This window comes from Dendroctonus ponderosae, unplaced genomic scaffold, assembly GCF_020466585.1.
Source record: "Dendroctonus ponderosae isolate FM_Combo_2020 unplaced genomic scaffold, Dpon_F_20191213v2 Dpon_F_20191213_2, whole genome shotgun sequence".
Lineage (NCBI taxonomy): Eukaryota > Metazoa > Arthropoda > Insecta > Coleoptera > Curculionidae > Dendroctonus > Dendroctonus ponderosae.
The window spans coordinates 7,655,777-7,673,773 of NW_026018165.1; the positions used below are offsets into that span (position 1 = coordinate 7,655,777).

The following is a 17,997-nucleotide window of genomic DNA, read 5'->3' on the forward strand; positions in this document are numbered from 1 at the left end:
TTGAAAAAATACTAAATTTTTTGAAAAAAGTAAATACGTTGATGAATTATTTCTGACAATAAATTCAAAATCATCGCAATTAAAACAACTTATAATGGCTTATAAAAAGAAAGAAAAGACGCACGTAATAAGCACGCAATAATTAAGCAGTATTAATTTGCATTAACTAGCAACTATAGTTTACCACTAACAGACAAATAGTTAATATGATACAACAAATGCATAAAAGTAGTTGTTTTAAACGCAATTTTTAGTTAGTTTGGAAGAAAATGTTTTATCGAATTTTGCTAACCCTGTCCTGATTTTTTTGTTTTAAATGCTCACTTCGGGTTTTAGCTCAGATTTATAAGCTTCCTTAATTGTTCCTATATGGTTAAGGGGGATTCAACATGTATTTTTTTAGATAATTCATAGAATTATTGAATTATTTAGGCACGATTCATTGATTATTCCTGTTCTAAATTTTCAAGGATATTCTGCTTTACACAGATTCGCCTAATAAGCCCTTGCGTTTCATTTTTTCGATAATTTGATGATATTGTAGACAAACCTGAAGAAATTTTACATGTATGTAAAAAATTTAAACTTTTGCAATATAATTGGATATTTTTGTGCATGAGCTTACCCAAGGGCTAATTCAAGTAAGAGCTCAGGGAATAATACGAAATGCATTAAAACAGTAAGCAAATTGATTTAACTGTATAAATATAGACATAAGTACGGTTACATGCAGATATTATTTAATATAATTAAATTAATATCATTAATTAATAAAAAAAAAAGTTTGTCGAACCCAGTATCTACTCAACACTGAAATCTGCTCTGATAAATTGTAAGACTCTATTTTACTACACAAAAACTCTTAAAATAATTTGACGTATACAAAAAATGACAAATTTACTAAATCTGGACAAAGTTACATTCACCATTTTGCAGATACATTACGTGTACCGTAGATGTCACTTTGTTCTTAATTGGCGTTAAATTCCACAGATGGCGTCTCTATTCGCGTAAACCGAGCAGCATTGCCGCTAATTGCTGGGATCGTTTCATTGATTGAATTTAATTTAAAGAGGCTCAAAAACTGTCCTCCCAAATAAATAATTCATACTAGTATTCTGTTAAAACTCGCGAAATTTTAATCAGGTTTGCCTAAAACCTGCAGTGGGAATCATCAAAGTCAGTTAACCTGCTAATCAAACATTCCTAAAATCTGGAGTATGATGTAAAAAAAAATCACATTGACAACGCAGACTAGGGTCCACCTCTACACAACAGCTGTGAAAGTTTGTCTGTCAAAACAGGAGGAGAAATGAGTTTTTGGTAAAACTGTTTTATTTTGCAATATAAACCTTTAAAAATTGAGGGTTTCCTCAATTGTTTGTGCAGCTCAAAATGTACTTCGACAACACTGGGGTAAGTTTAGTGTCGGCTCGGTTTTAATTGGGATTCTGGGTTTTATTTATATTTTACTTTTTTTTGCTTGTTTATAACATAACAACAATATATAATGTTCAAACTGTAATTTGAGAAGTTACTTATTTAGTGCTAAAAAATGTCCCAGCTTCTTGTTCCCATGTTATCAGTATGTAGATAACTGTTAATGAGGATTTCGTGTAAACAAATTGTGGTCCAAATCCCAGACTGTAACCATTCTAGGTCACCCAATAAATTAGCGATTATTTGCTGAACAGTCTAAATTTTCAATGTTATTAATTTGGTATTACAATTGTAATATGTTTTGTGACCTTTTCAATAAAACTGAATCACTACTGATCTACTATGAACTTATAATACATCGCTTATTAGAAATACAATTTAAAATAAAATATAATAAAATGCGGTACGTTTTTATTGTTTTTAGGTTTATATTTACAAAGGAGAAACTACCTCTCTTAGCAAATTCTATTTTTGTTACCAGATAACTTAAATATTAATTTATTAGAGTAAAGTTGATAAATAATGAGCATACACATCACACACACTAATAGGTAAGCAATTTTGAAGGAACAGAGTAAAATTTGAAATGTTACCCAAATTTCTCTTTATGTGAAAATTGTTAGCATTTTCTAAGAAAAGGTTCACTCGATGAACGCCTGTGTTATTTATTTCTCTATCCAGTGTGTAAAAACTTAACGAGTTTGCTCAATTTCCTTCTTTTCTGAGACCAGTTTACTGGATAGTGTTCCTAAAATCCAAGCAATTTGTATGTGACCGGGCTCCGCCGCATAACAATTTTATTGGTCGCTGTACTTCATATTCGAACTTAATTGGTCAGTTTGTTGGGTGCCTTATTTAGATTTATTTCCATTTGAAGAAACAACCTTATTTTTATCAGACAGTGTCGTTGTATTGCGGGTATATTGAGTGTCCAAGCAGGAATTTTTAGCTATATTTCACTATTATCATTAGACAATTTGGCGATTAATGGTCATAACGTAACATGTTTTGAAGACTCTTATAGTGATGAATAGGTAAGCGTACGTTAACAATTTCTAAAGTTTGTTGGCGCCATACTTAAATTGAACTTCCGTAAGTAACAAAATAAAATAATTAAATAAACAATGTACTACTTAAATAAGTTTAGATCAGTTAAATAAATTAACTTAAATTACTAATTAATACACGTTTTTGAAAATATATTTTGCACGCCCATGTTTCACAAAGCATACGCCAACTATTTACCCAGATTTAGTTTTTATGCTGGTGCAAGTTAGATCGTATATACTAAACCCACTATTCACATTTCGGTCTTTTTGTGAGAAAATTACCATGATTTCTTTATTCTGAATTTAAGTTTCACTTGGTAAATGGGTTTTTAAATCCTCTATCTAGTAGTTGAAAAGCGAATGTTGTAGCTCAGTTAATTCCTGATGTTTGATCAAGGAAATGGCGTAATATTTGAGCTGATGGCTGGATTTTGCCAGAGCCACGTAAAGCAAATTATTCATGCGGAAATTTCAATTTGTGTGTGAAAACTGCCGATATGAAAACTCCACTTTACATTTAAACAAGAAAATGCAACCAATTTACATGTTACAAGTTGTATAGAACGTTGAAAGTTGTGAAGAAAATATTCACATGGTCATCACGATCTTTTAGATACTAAATTGTTTTTAGTTAGCTGTAGTTGGCCCTTCAGAGCCATCCACTGGTTTGGCCGGTCATGAAGCGGAATATCTTCAAACGCAATGTGTTTTGGCTGATGGCGGCGAGAGATTTGGTGTTTCGTCTATAACGTTCGATAGACATGAGGAATTATTGTGGATGGGAAACCAAGGGGTAAGCATTCGTAACAATCACTTACTCAGTCTGAATTGACGCTCTTTTTCAGGGCCATGTGACTTCGTATTATACAGGGGCCATGTCAAAATATACATCCTTTCAAGTTCATGCTCATGAAGAAGTACGGCAAATTTTGACTTTAGACGAAGGCCTGTTAGCTTTAACTGCAAGCAGCCTAAGGTGTCAAATTAGAAGAGGAATCCCTGTATATACCCATGTGTGAGTACATTGCTTTCATAGCATGGTAAAATGAGGAAAACACCTGATGTCGATATTGCAGCTCTTCAAACATGTCTGAAATGCAGTGTATGCTACAGATGTCCCCAACGCGGTTACTAATCGGTGGACATCGGGATAAATTGATTGATTTCAATTTGCAAATATGTAAGGAAAATCAAGTGGTAAGTTTCCAGCATACAGCGCAAATTTCATGTCGCAAAGGACAGTTTTGTTAGAATTTTTTAATTCATTACTTGTATTTTTACTGAATTAGGGCAATGTATCCGAAGGAGCGTCGGTAATGCTGCGTCCTCATTCTCGGTATGTTTGTTGCGGAAGTCCTACAGGTTCCATCGAACTGAGAGATCTGAATAGTCTTAAACTGGAGCATACAATTGATACTCATACAGGCAGTCTTAGCGACTTTGACGTACAAGGAAATCTGATGGTGACTTGCGGGTTTAGCAACAGGTAAGTTCAATCTTACTTTTTGTATTAAGTAACTCTTGCAACATTATTCAAACAAACAATGTTTTTATTGTGCTTTTTACATTTCCAATCCGTTTTTTTTTTCGAAGTAAACTGGCAGTATTTTGCAGATTACATATAGAAATGTTTTATGTTTATGTTTATATGAAACATTTCTATATGTGATTTGACCGGCCGTGAAAGCCTTCATAGTCTGCTTTCGCAGATTGTTCGAAAAAAGCTTAGTAGTGTAGAATAGCTGTATTCTACGGTATTAATAATTAATACAAGTATAAATAAAAGTCTGAAACATCGTTTTAGACTGGAATTGAAAGCGGTAAAAAATGATTGAATAATTTAGAAAAAAATTATATTAGGTTAGGCAACCTGGCAGTTGATCGCTTCCTCATGGTCTACGACTTGCGAATGTTGCGTGCAGTTTCCCCCATGCAGACTGTTCTTGACCCTCTGTACTTAAGATTTATGCCATCTATCACTTCACGCCTTGTCGTCGTTTCGGCCGGTGGCCAAGTCCAGCTATTGGACACCATCGCGTTAGCTGAGCCTAAAATCTGTATGCTGCAAGTCGATTGTCCAGGTGAGCGACTTAGACATCTGAAAATGAAGATAATTTGTCATACACCTATATCTACTTTGTTCCAGCTTCAATGGTATTGGCATTCGACGTAAGCACCACGCTACAGGCCATGTCGTTCGGAGACAGTGGTGGGCAAATTCATCTATTTTCAACAACAGACGAGCCTGTTTTCAACACTTATTCCCGACAGACGGAATTTCCAGATCCTCCAATTCAATATCCAAGTTTTGCTATCGACGATTACAGTACACCTTTGTCATCTATACCGATGATTTACAGTCAGTCGGACTTACCTTTAGCTTCTGATTTGCCTCAATACCTTACCAAATTTGTCTACAGGTACGTTTCAGATTGGATGATTTACTAGGATACATTCTTTTAATTCTCAGTTTATATCATCTGCTGCTGCTACCAAATATACTCGTTTAAAACAATGATTTTATAAAAAAGTACAAAATTAAATGACAATATTTGCTTCAGAATCGAAAGCAACCAAAAGTACTTAAACCTTTAATTTTATGACTTGCTAAATTATCAATATCTTGTCAGTGAGAAATAAGGTGTATTCATTATAGGAAGCCGCCAGGGATTGATTCCGAAATCTTACGTACTATGAAAATGCAAGGACCAATAGGATACGCACCAAATCCTAAGCAAATGCGTCGAAACCAAGTGAGCATGGATCATTTAAAACCGATTTATTTTACTTAGATTCGTTACTAATTTCTAGGGACTCTAAGTAGATTTTCCGGTGTTATTAACGGTGTAAATTAACGCCTGAAATTAGTTGATAGTTCTTCATTTTGTGGTGGGTTATTTGCATTTGAAATCGCGTTGTTTACTGTGAGTACTTTTGGACTGTTCGGCTTTCTTGGGTTTACGTTTTTTCAATTAGAGGAGCTTCGTATTTGTTATGTTTTTAAACATATCTTATGTCTGCTTTGATTTAGACTGACTGGTGGATTTGAATATTAAAATCGAATAAGTATTACTTTAACCAAAATATTTCGGTTGTTATTATTAGAATATATTAGGCGTTAAACTAGCTTTTTTTTAAATATATATTTTTATTTTGAAAATATGCACAATTGATTTTGTGTAATATTTGGACTGTTTCAATTTGTGATATCTATGACTAAATAAATTTGTTGGTTTATTGTGCTGCTGGTTTTCCCTTATAAATATCCTTTAATGTTTTGAAAGCCAATTTCTAATATAACTATAATTTTCGTTTCTGAAATATAGCAAACGTTAAAAAATTTAGATGTATTCCTATTCATGATGCATGTCACGAACTTTTTAGTCATTAAATTCACATTGTAGTTTGCCCTACTCTATTATTTGTCGGATGCCTTTGGTGGTAAGCCTGTAAGTATGCAACGTTTTTTAGTAGTATGTACTACATTGAATTAAATGACTGAAATATATAGTGGTTCGATTTCGTTATGAAGAATATCATTACTATAGAGAAAACATTGTGCTTTTAGGTGATGTACAGTATCAGGCAAAACGGCCATCTCATGAATTCTTTCTCGCAAAAAAGTCCGCAACATCAAGAAAATGACGGCACATTCATTGCCATTCCGAAGCGATACAGAAAAGTTGATATGAAGTATAATAAACTTGGCCAGGACGAGTTTCAATTTGACAACTATAATAAAACTGGACTGGCTGGATTGGAGGCAGTTTTACCGAACGCCTACTGTAATGCCGTTATTCAGGTATTTATAAATTGCAAAATCTGTTCTCACGAAAATAGAGGCATTTACTGTGCATGCTTTTTCTGCATTGGAGACAATTTATAAGTGTAACTTAACAGGAAGGTTTAGAAGTAACACCGAAAGCTGTTTTGAAATGTATAGGAATTTTCATAAAATCGATTTTGTATAAATTTGCTAATAATTGTTATTAGTCATCCCCGACATGCATTAATGGCTTTTTATGGAAAACAGTCTGAGCTGCATTTGTAAGACGGTCATTGTACGGTTAAATGGGAGTTTAAAATAACTATATACAAACCTAACAATTTTCAGCTGTTCTGGTTTTGGTACAAAGCTTATGAGACTCAACTGCATGAAGTTAAGCAGTGATTCCAGTTTTAAATTTGATTGATATATGATTGATATTGATATCGCGAAACGAGGACTAAACATTTTTTTATAATAACTCTAACATACTAAAAATGTATTTAATTTAGGTTCTTTATTACATCGAACCACTTCGAGCGTCATTACTCTCCCACCTTTGCTCGAAGGAATTCTGCTTATCCTGTGAACTGGGGTTCCTGTTTTATATGCTATCGCATAGTCCTCCTAACCAGCCTTGCCAGCCAGGAAACTTCTTGCGCGCATTTCGAACAGTACCAGAAGCTTCGGCTTTGGGTTTAATTTTAAGCGATCTTGCTCCTGAAGCCAAGCAAAAAACTGATTTAGGAGCACTTATACAGGTAAATATTTTTATTTACTCAAAGATTACTTAATAGATTTTTGAACACACACGCACATTGGGATATATTTTGGGTGTATGAATATATATTGGATTTGTTTCAGAGCTGGAATAGATTTATGCTGCACCAGATGCATGTTGAGTTAAACGAAACACGAAAGAGAAATGAGGAGAAAAAGGAGAAATTTTGCAAACCATTTATTTACAAGGAAATTGATTTTCCTGCCATATCTAAAGAGAGAGCCAGAAAACATTCGGGTGAGTACAGCTTGAGCGGTAATTTTGCTTCGTAATTGAGAATCGAAATGAGAGTATTCAAAAAATATTTACAACCCCAGCGGCTGAAGTATCCAATGAAATCGAAGAAGAGAAGAGGGAAGATGTTTCAGATATAAGCAACATCTTTGGTTCAAAGCAAATGCACAGACATTCATGTCTTAAATGTGCTGAAGAAGTTAACAAAGGATCCATTCTCTTAGCCTGCAATTTGGTAAGTTTTTTCCGTTGAAATAAACTGCTTTTTGCATTTGTTAAAAGGGTTTCGGTATTTTACAAAATAATTATAGTTCTATTGGAAATATTAATTTATCTTTATATTGATTAATGTTTTCGTTCGTCATTTTGTCCACATAATGTTTATTGCACTTTACCAAAGGAACCAGGCCTTGCTGCTAAATTTTCGATGATTTAAGACGTTAAGAAATAAAATAAAATTTATTTACTCTATTTTAATAGGATAATTAAAAGTGGTAAACTTTATTCTGAAACGCTATAACTAATTCTGCAGATCATGTATAAAATTTTATTTCAAACATATTTGAAAGTTTTCTTTCTTAGGTGTATCCTACAAGCGAACCAGAGCGGGACGAATGGAGTTTTTGTGACATATTAAGCAAATCTTTGTGTCCTCAGCAAGTCACACCTGCATGGTGCGAAAAATGCGGAAGGTTTACTCCCACATCGCAAAGCCGTGTCATTGAGGCAAGTATCAATTTTATATAATATACTTAGTTTCTCGCGAAATTCTGCTGCAGGAAACATTCAAAATGACTCAATTTTCAGTCACTGCCCAAAGTCCTATCGATTAACACAGGACTTCATACTCCACAACATAAACAATTCTGGCAGACGCAAATGGATAAAGTAGTAGCCAAACTTTCCGGAGCAGATCTTAACAAGTATGTTATATTTATGATTGGATTCAATATTACGACAGTTTTTGCCTATTAGATCAACCACGCCAACAACAACGCCCACAAACACGCCATCTTCTAAACCTTGCCGTTATGGAGATCACTGTTCCAGGCCCGGATGTAGATTCCGCCACAGTTTTGACAATACTCCCCCTCCTATACCCATAAACAACCCTTACTGTAGCAATAATTGGCTGCCACACAGTATTAAAATGTATCTGAATAATTCGAAATTAGAAATCAAAAAGTTAGGTGCCAATGGTGAAGAGGTAAGAAAGGTAATTTCCGGTTTTAAATACAATCAAAAGTTCTCACTATTTTTGTTTTAGCTGAATTTAGCCGATGATCTCCCAAAAACAATTACTGAAGACATATCAATAGATGACGGTAAAGAAAATGGAGCTGTGCAAGAAAGCAAACGCTACGATCTCACCGCTGTAGTTTGCTACATCAACGATCAAAATACCCCAGAACGAAAGAATCTTGTTGCCTTAATTAAAATTCCAGATTTATATATGAAACATAAGGAGCTTTCCGAACACAAATGGTATTTGTTCAATGATTTTAGGTAAGCACAAAATGGATTTTCCACGGAAGAAAAGAGATTTAATGTTTTTTGTTATTATTCAATGTTTTATTCTTTAGCATCAGCCCCGTTCCAGCCCAAGAAGCGGTTTGGTTTAGTCTTGACTGGAAAATTCCCTGTGTTTTGTATTACTCCTGTGCGGAGCTTCAAAACAGCAGAACTGAAATCCATCATCCGATCTCACGAGTCAGTTTTACAACCATTTAAAAGGTTTTTTCAAACGCATTTTAATTTTAAATAGGAAGTTTTTACTGAAGATAACTGCATAGCCAGATCTGGTGGCACGAAGGGAATCACATTCACTCCTCTGCTTGAAAATGAATTGTTGAACGCTGGCGATTTGGTAGCGATGGACGCGGAGTTTGTCACTCTGAATCAGGAAGAGGCTGAGTTGCGAAGTGACGGAAAAATGTCTACTGTTAAACCATCCCAGATGTCAGTAGCTAGAATTACTTGTATCAGAGGGTAAGCACTTATCGACATTTTTGAGTGCTGTTGCTTTTTTACATAAGTTCTATTGATTATAGGCAAGGGGATGGAGAAGGTACACCGTTTATTGATGATTACATTTCAACTCAAGAACAAGTAGTTGACTATCTTACGAAATTTTCCGGTATCAAGCCAGGAGATCTGGATGCTAATTTCACTTCGAAACACTTGACAACCCTAAAGTCGACGTACATTAAGTTAAGGTTTCTGCAAGACAGCGGAGTGGTGTTTGTAGGACATGGATTGAAAAATGATTTTAGGTAAGCGAAAATCTTTTATAATTTATTTTTACCCTCTAGTCTATAATTGGCAATTTTTAAATTTCAGAGTAATAAATTTAGTAGTTCCTACCGACCAAGTAATTGATACTGTGCAGCTGTTCCATTTGAGGCACCATCGAATGGTTTCACTTCGCTTTTTGGCATGGCACTTCTTGGGTAAGAACATTTTTGATTTTTTTTATACATATTGTCCAACAAAGAATTAAAAAATAAAATTCACATAATTTTCTTTTGTTAAAGGTATCAAAATTCAATCCGAAACTCACGATTCCAGCGAAGATGCTCGAGCTGCTTTGCAGTTGTACAAGAAGTATCAGGAATTGGAGCAATGCAACAAAGTAGGGGAAGCTCTAGCAGAATTGTACGAAATAGGAGAGCATTTGAAATGGAAGGTACCTGAAGAGTAAAGCTTAGTAGGTACACATCTCATCAACATTTTATTTTTTTAAATTTTTGACAGCTTGACGCTGTTTTAAAATTTCCCACTGCCTTGGCAACATACAAAATTTTCCGTCTAGTCATTTAAACCATTATAGTCTGAATTAAATTGTCTGCTAAATAACTGTAAAAATGATGCTCCATATGACATGAAAATCGAGAAATTAACGCAAACGAAGAGAATACAAGAAATAAGGCGGATCTTTATAGTGAGAAACAAATTTCAAAATTAAAATGTTATCATCAGTCATCAGAACTGACCAGAACATTCTGAACCAAGAAATATAAGTCTGTAAGTCATTTGTTTGTAATGCATCTACAGAATGTATAAAACTAAAAAAGAAAAGAACTCACTAACTTGCAGACCAGGTAGACCATTCTCCGTCTACCATATTTAATGGTAACCTATTGTAATACATAGCTCGATTTAAATGCAATTTAATTGCGACTTAAAATTGTTTTTAATTAAAATAGTTACTATCGCTTTGCAATACATTTTAATTTTGTATTTGGGTACATTTTGGAATGTGCATTGCAAAGAACTAAATTTTTTTGAACTGAATATTTACAAAATTGTTGTTCTATAGTTTGGACCATATGTGTTAACGTAATATTTGCACTCGTAAACTATCCGTTTTCGATAGTTTGGTATTACAAATGCAGATTATTTTTAGACTGCAGCCATTATTGTATAAACAAGATTGTATATTGATTTGTGTTTTTGTTTAAATTGATTGTCAGGAAAATTTCCTGTAGTACTTTCATCAATAAATTTAAAAAAATACCTTTGAGCCAGTAGTGTGGTTTGCAATTCAAATTTGCACTCAGTTGACAAGGTATTTTATTTTACTTTGTGTCAGTACAAAATTGTTATTTTTTTAATACGAAAACGGGGGCTACGGATGGTTTGCACAAAACAATTGGACCATCATGCAGGCGATGTATTAATTTTTATGAAAGAGTTGTAAAATCGCATTAGAATACTCAAATGATAATAAATTGTATTTTTGAAAAATACCTTGTAATAACCTTCCTTATTCCCGTTATTTCTGTGTGGTGAATTATTTATATTTCATCCTTGATCCCAATGGCTCCGTGGTTTATTTTCGGAATAAAAGAGCGGACTAATTTTTAAGTTTATTATGAAACTTGCAAGAAACTTACAAACCATAGGTTTTACTCGGTAAAATAAATCACTTACACTAGCATTTAACTAAGAAAAAAATACAAAAAGTAGTAACGTTACCATAAATATAATGAATATTATGACACCGTCTAATACCTACTGGCAGTATGATTATGAAAATCGTGGCGTACACGTGATGCTTATTAATGCTAACTTGGGTATAAACTTATACGTATTGATTCAAGACACTAAAAAAATTGCATTAACTGTTGGAACGTCAAATACTTGTACCAAGTTGTAAGTATTACCACTATTAGGCACACTTGGTATGTATTCGATTGAGTTCAGAATCTGACAGGATCTAGCTAAGTTTCATATAATTTCTTAAACTTTAAAAAATATGGCATGTTTATTATGACATTAAATATCGCCAAATTAAATACGTATCAAAATATGTTTTCCAATAGCACCGGAAACTACCATTAATAGCTGGAGTTTAAGTAATTTAATGAATCATGTTTTTTATTTAGAAAAATGTATACAAATATTGATATCAACTTAGACCCTCTAATTACCGTGAGTGAGTGAATTGTGTCAAAGTTACAACACTAAAAAATTATTAATTCACTCTAAAAGACCCAGACACATCTGCTTTCGGAATCTTCACCAATCTTTATGTCGGACAAATAGTTAAAAACTCATTAATGCAATTTCAATTGAGAAAACATATCACAAAAGACTATCACAAATAAAAATTAAATTAAATTTCCTAAAGGTCAATACTTAGGTAAATAATTATTTTAATGATAAACAAAAGATGTCTCTAATTTTGATTATGTGGAACATTACGTATGTCAACAAGGACTTAAGTTAAATCGCAAGTCTAGATTAAAAAACCCAAATCAAAATTACAGACATCTATCATAATTTAAAAGAAACCTTGAGTTCCTATTTACTACTCGAACGTTGGGTCGTATTATGAAACGATTACACTTATTAATATTGATTATTTGTTTACGTTAAATACAAAAATATTTGAATATGCGATTACAATGGCATATTTTAAGTTTAGTATAATAATTGTAAAATGTATAATTTTTATTGCGAAAGTAAGGCAAAAATTATACAACGTCAACTCGAAGAGATCATTCAATTATAGGGAAAAAGTGCAACCGAACATTAGTTTAAAATCTATACAGATTGGTTGGCTAATAGTCGTTGAATGCGTTTTAGAGACAGGAAGTACATTGTCGTACAGTAAATTCCGAACTTTTTTTGGTGCTTAACTGAAATTTAAGTTACCCCTAAGAACACATCCAACTACTATTCAGGCGCGCTACAAAGAATGTTATCGGCATAAGTCCGATATTTTCACAGCTCGATCAAAAATAATTCTAAAATCAAATCACCATCAGCAATTCCGCTTTTGCAATCAAACCAAACAAGCAAAAACGAGAAAGTGCTTTTAAACACTATTTTCGAGCTTACCGTAATTGTCGTGTGGTTCAATTAACGCGATCGTCAATAATATGCTTTTTTTCACTTTGGTGACATTTTCATCGCAATTTATCGAGTTTGCGGCAGGTTTTGAACTATTCATAAATGATGAATAATTTATGTATTAATTTCACGAAAACTAGATTGGTTCTTTTAACAATGTGTCGTTAAAAGACCGTTTTCAGAAATGCTGATCTTAGATATCTAGCACATTGGAAAACAATAGTTTTTATCACATTAAATTTTTTAGATGTTTTTTTAACATACTGGTTATGCCTATTTGTAAAATTGTTTTACTACTTGAAAATTTTCAACAACAAAAATTCAAAACTCTAAATCTCTATCTAAGGAATATTGAATATTTGAGGACAGATAAGATACAATTGAATTAAAAACCCATTTGTTTCACTTTATGCAGCCGAATAATTTGATTAAAAATATATTTGAAACTGGTTTTGTTTATATCAGCCTCCACAAATTTGCTTTTATCTGGTCATGCCAGAGGGATTTTTTGAACAAGAAACAATATCAAAGGGAGTGTTTGCAACAGCTGAAACAATGTAAAATCCGCTAACGTTCCAGTTATCCTAGGTCCAAGTAGCATATTTTTTAGGCATTAAAATCGTAACTTTCTGACAAATTTTTAGTTTACTCATGTACATTGTTTGAGTATTTTTTGTAGCCAAGTGGAGTGCAGTCAGTTTGTTCTTGGCAGATCAGAAATTAACCTTCAGAATCTAAAAATGGTTTAAAATAAAAATGTATACAGAATTAAAATTTCCACTGAATGCGCCTAAAGCCCAAAGTGGTTGATGAACCCGATAAAAAAGTCTCTAATTTATTCAAGCGTGAAACTGAACTGTTGCGTTTCGGTCAAAGACCAGAATATGGTATGAAATTATGCTTTAAAATCCTTTTCACAAGGGAATGACCTGTTCCAAATGTTACTAACCAGTAATTTCAATATTTTTTGTTATCGAGAGAAAAAATCAAGTCATTCTCCGTTGTTATTAAAATTTTTAGTTTGAAAAAACAAACCGATGCCAAGAACTAATTTTAGAGCCTTTTCGAAAATATTTTCATTCATTACTTTGCTAATTTACAAACAGCGTGGATATTTTTAGACTTGTTGATTCGATGTCAAAGGAAAAACAGTGTATTTAAGCAGTTTCTTCGTACTAGTTATGCGATTTAGTTGTTTAGATCCATAAAAATCATGGCTAGCGTCAGAGAGTTCCCAGATACTTTTATATATTTATGTTATTTTTCTAAATTTCTACATGAATATACCGGACGTTTCCAATTGCGCAAAAACAATGAAGATTATTTTTTGATGATTTTGAATAATTTCTAAGCTGTGTTTTCTTTAACTATCTTTTGTCCGGATTTTAAAGTCTCTTTTCTCCATACTTTACATTTCGAGATCTTTCATACGTTTTCAGTTCTAAAACGCAATTTCCGCATAAACGCAGTAGGGGAGCATAATGATTTTTAAAGAAAATAACTTTAAGTAGAAACAGGAATTAGGCAAAATGCAACTCAACCTTGATTTTAAAATTATGTAGATACATATTTAATTTGCGTGAAAATGAGTTTTTATATTGAGCAATTGGATGTTGAAAATTTTTGAAGCAGTAAAACTAAGTTGCAATAACAGGCATACATCGAGTGGCAAAAATGATACATTTTGTTACTCGAGTAATTATAACTTACCAATCAGCCACTGACAATGTGACTCATTTAGTCGAACACTTTAATGGCTGAGTTATTTGGATGGTTGTTCTAACAGCGAATGCCGTTGCATTGTGCACTTTCCCGACGAAGTGTCCTTTTAGAGCAAAATGATGCTTTAAGTCTTTTAATTCTCACTTATAGGTTAAAAACGTTTCGGTTGATTACTCCGGCCGCTGGAGCATGAACATGGTCTGAGGAAAATTGCTTGGTTTTGAAGTAATACGTGAGTTTGATGGACAAGTTACAAGCCATCGTTTTTCTTTCAATTTCTCGCAGCTATAAATACAGGAAGAGCTCTGCCACGTGGATTTAGATTTTAACCAGTTTCGGGATCCTTCTCTTATCGCTGAAAGTGCGAGAGTTAATATGCAATGCACTCTATTTGATCAAAATGTTTATGCAAGAGGGAAAAAATTGAGAACTTGCATTAACCCGCGCAACTTCAGGATCTAAAGACAATTGAAAATATTTGGCTTGGATCTGGGCCATGTTAAAATTTGAATTTTGGAAACATGATCGGTTTTGCATGCAGATGCATCTAGAACAATCTAACTTATTCTGTGTAGTAAATTTTAACTGATTTGGGCCAACTAACAGCGGATTTCTTCCTACATATACAAATAAAAAAACACATTTAGGAATGTTTTCCGGGCTTTGAAGCCGTGACCTATGGGAATTTCTTCCTGACGTTTCAAAGCCCGGAAAACATGCCGTGAAACGAAGATCATTCCAACCTTCTTGAAGATGAAGAGATACTTCAGAACCAACCAGGCCAAGAATATCTACAACCGGGCGGAACGAGCTCTTTTACGAGAACGGATACATGAAACCCGCCGAGATCTTGCACATATTGACAGTAGACTTTTACCTCTCAATATAGAACTAGCCAACAAAATGCACTGGATTAATTGGGAAAAAGTGGATAGATTAACAGCTGACCGAATGATGGTGGTCGAAGCAGCAGCAACTAATCGCCAAAAGAAGAAGTTTGATGCGCTGATGGAAAAGCTTCAATGATCCAGCAAAACAGGGCCATCACCCGAGGAGAACCAACGGAAGATTGTAGTCAACTTGACCAGCAAGGAGCTTACTGCTGACGAACAGAGCGTGCTGGCCAAGGGAGGAAACTCTGTCAAAGTACCGTCCAGGTTACCAGTAGAGGACATAATATCAAATGTAGAGAGTGGCATACGTTCGCTGCCCATTCAAACCGCGGAACAGATAAGGGCCGAGACTTCAATAATTTTACAACGCTCAAGGCCTCCGAAGAGCAACCTCACTTTCAGTGAAAGAAAAGCCCTGAAAACGCTAAATGAGGATAAGGAGATAAGGGCAATGCAACGGTGGTCATGTCTTCATTGAACTACGAAGACAAAATTAAAGAACTTTTGACCTCGTCAACGTACAAGAAGTTGACACGGGATCCGACGGCACGGATACTAAGAACAACGAACAAATTAATTATGGATATGACATTTCCATCCGAGGAGTGGGCAAAGCTCAAAATACAGAAGCACTCCCACCAAGGCTCTACGGACTGCCCAAGATCCATAAACCGGATGTACCACTGAGACCCATTGTGAGCGCAATTGGAAGTCCGACCTACAATATTGCAAAATATCTAGCTAAAATATTACAGCCAAAAATTGGAAAAAACGGACAGCTTTATAAAGGACTCATCCCATTTTGTTCAGAAGTTGCACTCGTTATCGTCGTCGCCCGGGGAAATCCTTGTGAGTTTTGATGTGGTTTCATTGTTCACAATGGTACCAATCAGGGAGGCAATGGAACTTGTTGCGGGAGAATTTCCAACTATTTTATGGAAAAATTTGAGAAGAACGCTCTGGACATAGCCGTGAGGAAACCTAAGTGTTGGTGTCTCTTTGTTGATGACACTTTTGTTGTTTGAGGCTATGGTCTAACTGAACTTGAAGACTTCCTGAGGCACCTCAACTCAATAAACCCTAAAATTCAATTCACTATGGAAGTGGAGAAGGATGGGCGACTGCCTTTTTCGGATGTCTTGGTGACCAGAAAAGCCAACGGAAAGCTGGCCCACACGGTGTACAGAAAACCGACACATACCGACCGGTACCTGCACAGTGGTTCAAACCATCATCCCAGTCAGAAAAGAGGAGTTATCAAAACTCTCACCGAAAGAGCCAGAAGAATCTGCGAACCAGCCGAGTTAGAGAGAGAATTAAAACACCTGGAAAGGGCCTTTGGTTGGAATGGATACAGTAAGAAAGATTTCAATAGAGCAATTCGACCAAAAAACAGTGAAGATCGCTCGGAGACAACAGAGACGCATGATGAGCGTAAGAGTTGGGCTTGCCTCCCGTACATACATGTAGTCACGGACAGGATCGGCAAGATACTGGAGAAACACCAAGTAAAAACCATTTTCAAACCAACTCGAACCATCCAACAGACTTTGCGCTCGTCCAAGGACAATCGGGATCCTTTATCAGCACCAGGAGTCTACAGATGTTAGAGCCTTCTATACCACCACTGTCAAGCATCAGCCCTCCACCTCTGTCTAGTAAATAGTTTTTGGCTTTTAAAATTCCCGCTAGTGGGTCAATAGGTTAAGGATCGTAAAAGAAGGGTAAGGCCCAAATGGGCAGAGTGATTGGGTGCTTTGTGTTGAGAACGCACGCCTTTTTTGAAAAAGAAAGTAGAGTTCAGTAGTTCCTTTGTTTGGAGTGATTTTGTCTGTTTATTAAAGTAGTTAAGCTACTTTAGCTTTTTATTTCGAACCGGGTTGTGAAGTTAAGACGGGTAATTTTATCGGACACTACAACAGAGTTCCGTGCAGCTTTCGAAGAGCATACATCGGCACCACAAAACGAAGCATAAATGAAGTTGCAGATTGGGACAAACAGAAAAATCAGTAGTAGCGGAGCACGCACTGCTAGACGGCCACCAAATACGCTGCGACGAAGTGGACATTCTGCACCAATCTGAAAGATACTACCCGAGACTCACCAGAGAGGCCATCGAAATATTTAAACACCAAAACAACTTTAACAGAAAAGAAGAAATTACGGCACTCAATCCAGATTGGAAGCGCGTTTTGCGCCAAACAGCGTGTGCGCCGAAGCATTTGAACCCCCACGCATGAGCACACACGGCTGGGCTGCATAAATACGGCGGGGAATCTAGCAGTTGAACCAGTCTTAGTCGGAAAGCACGGGAAATCACTTCGCCCACTGCCTCATCGCCTTTGATAATGTCCACCGCAGTTGTGGACGAAACGTCAGGAAGAAATTCCCATAGACCACGGCTTCAAAGCCCGGAAAACATTCCTAAATGTGATTTAACCGGCCGTGAAAGCCTTCATAGTCTGATAATCTTAGTGTAGTTTAGTTTGCCTTTGGTAAAACTTCAGTTTTTCCATTGCTACTTACCAAAACTCGGGTTTTATGCATAGAAGACTCGGACTCTGTATCACTTTCGAACGAATCATAGTCGTAATCTTCCTCTTCCTTGGCGGTGTGCAGACTCTCATAGTGATGATCGCTTTCATCACCTGAAACAAGAATCCAGTGAATTTTTCGCCTTTTGTTGAAAAATTTAATACCAATTTTAACGTTAAAGAACCACTGTTCCAAATGCAATGGATCAGTACCTGTTCA

At 35.1% G+C, this 17,997-nt stretch overlaps 1 protein-coding gene across 2 annotated transcripts; it reads left to right on the forward strand.

The window, feature by feature from the left end:
* The first annotated feature begins 1,251 nt into the window (after positions 1-1,251).
* On the forward strand, positions 1,252-11,019 carry LOC109537835 (PAN2-PAN3 deadenylation complex catalytic subunit PAN2). 2 transcript variants are annotated; one of them, XM_019904749.2, is made up of 21 exons: positions 1,252-1,416; positions 3,121-3,282; positions 3,335-3,504; positions 3,566-3,686; positions 3,779-3,975; positions 4,350-4,570; positions 4,636-4,909; positions 5,146-5,242; positions 6,058-6,291; positions 6,768-7,016; positions 7,120-7,273; positions 7,354-7,505; positions 7,853-7,996; positions 8,078-8,193; positions 8,246-8,486; positions 8,538-8,776; positions 8,854-8,980; positions 9,036-9,259; positions 9,322-9,543; positions 9,611-9,720; positions 9,805-11,019. In XM_019904749.2, exons 1-21 carry the CDS (start codon positions 1,396-1,398, stop codon positions 9,969-9,971), a joined length of 3,642 nt encoding a protein of 1,213 aa, XP_019760308.1. In that variant the 5' UTR covers positions 1,252-1,395; the 3' UTR covers positions 9,972-11,019. The 2 variants fall into 2 exon arrangements, with proteins under 2 accessions (XP_019760308.1, XP_019760309.1); XM_019904750.2 differs by having other exon boundaries at positions 8,246-8,477.
* Positions 11,020-17,997: the final 6,978 nt, after the last annotated feature.

Excerpts from the sequence above, each read along its gene's own strand:
- LOC109537835 (XM_019904749.2), top strand. The coding sequence starts at position 1,396 with ATGTACTTCGACAACACTGGG. Across the intron at positions 8,487-8,537 it reads ATGGTGAAGAGGTAAGAAAG|CTGAATTTAGCCGATGATCT; the intron begins GTAATTTCCGGT and ends TTTTTGTTTTAG. Across the intron at positions 8,777-8,853 it reads TATTTGTTCAATGATTTTAG|CATCAGCCCCGTTCCAGCCC; the intron begins GTAAGCACAAAA and ends TTTATTCTTTAG.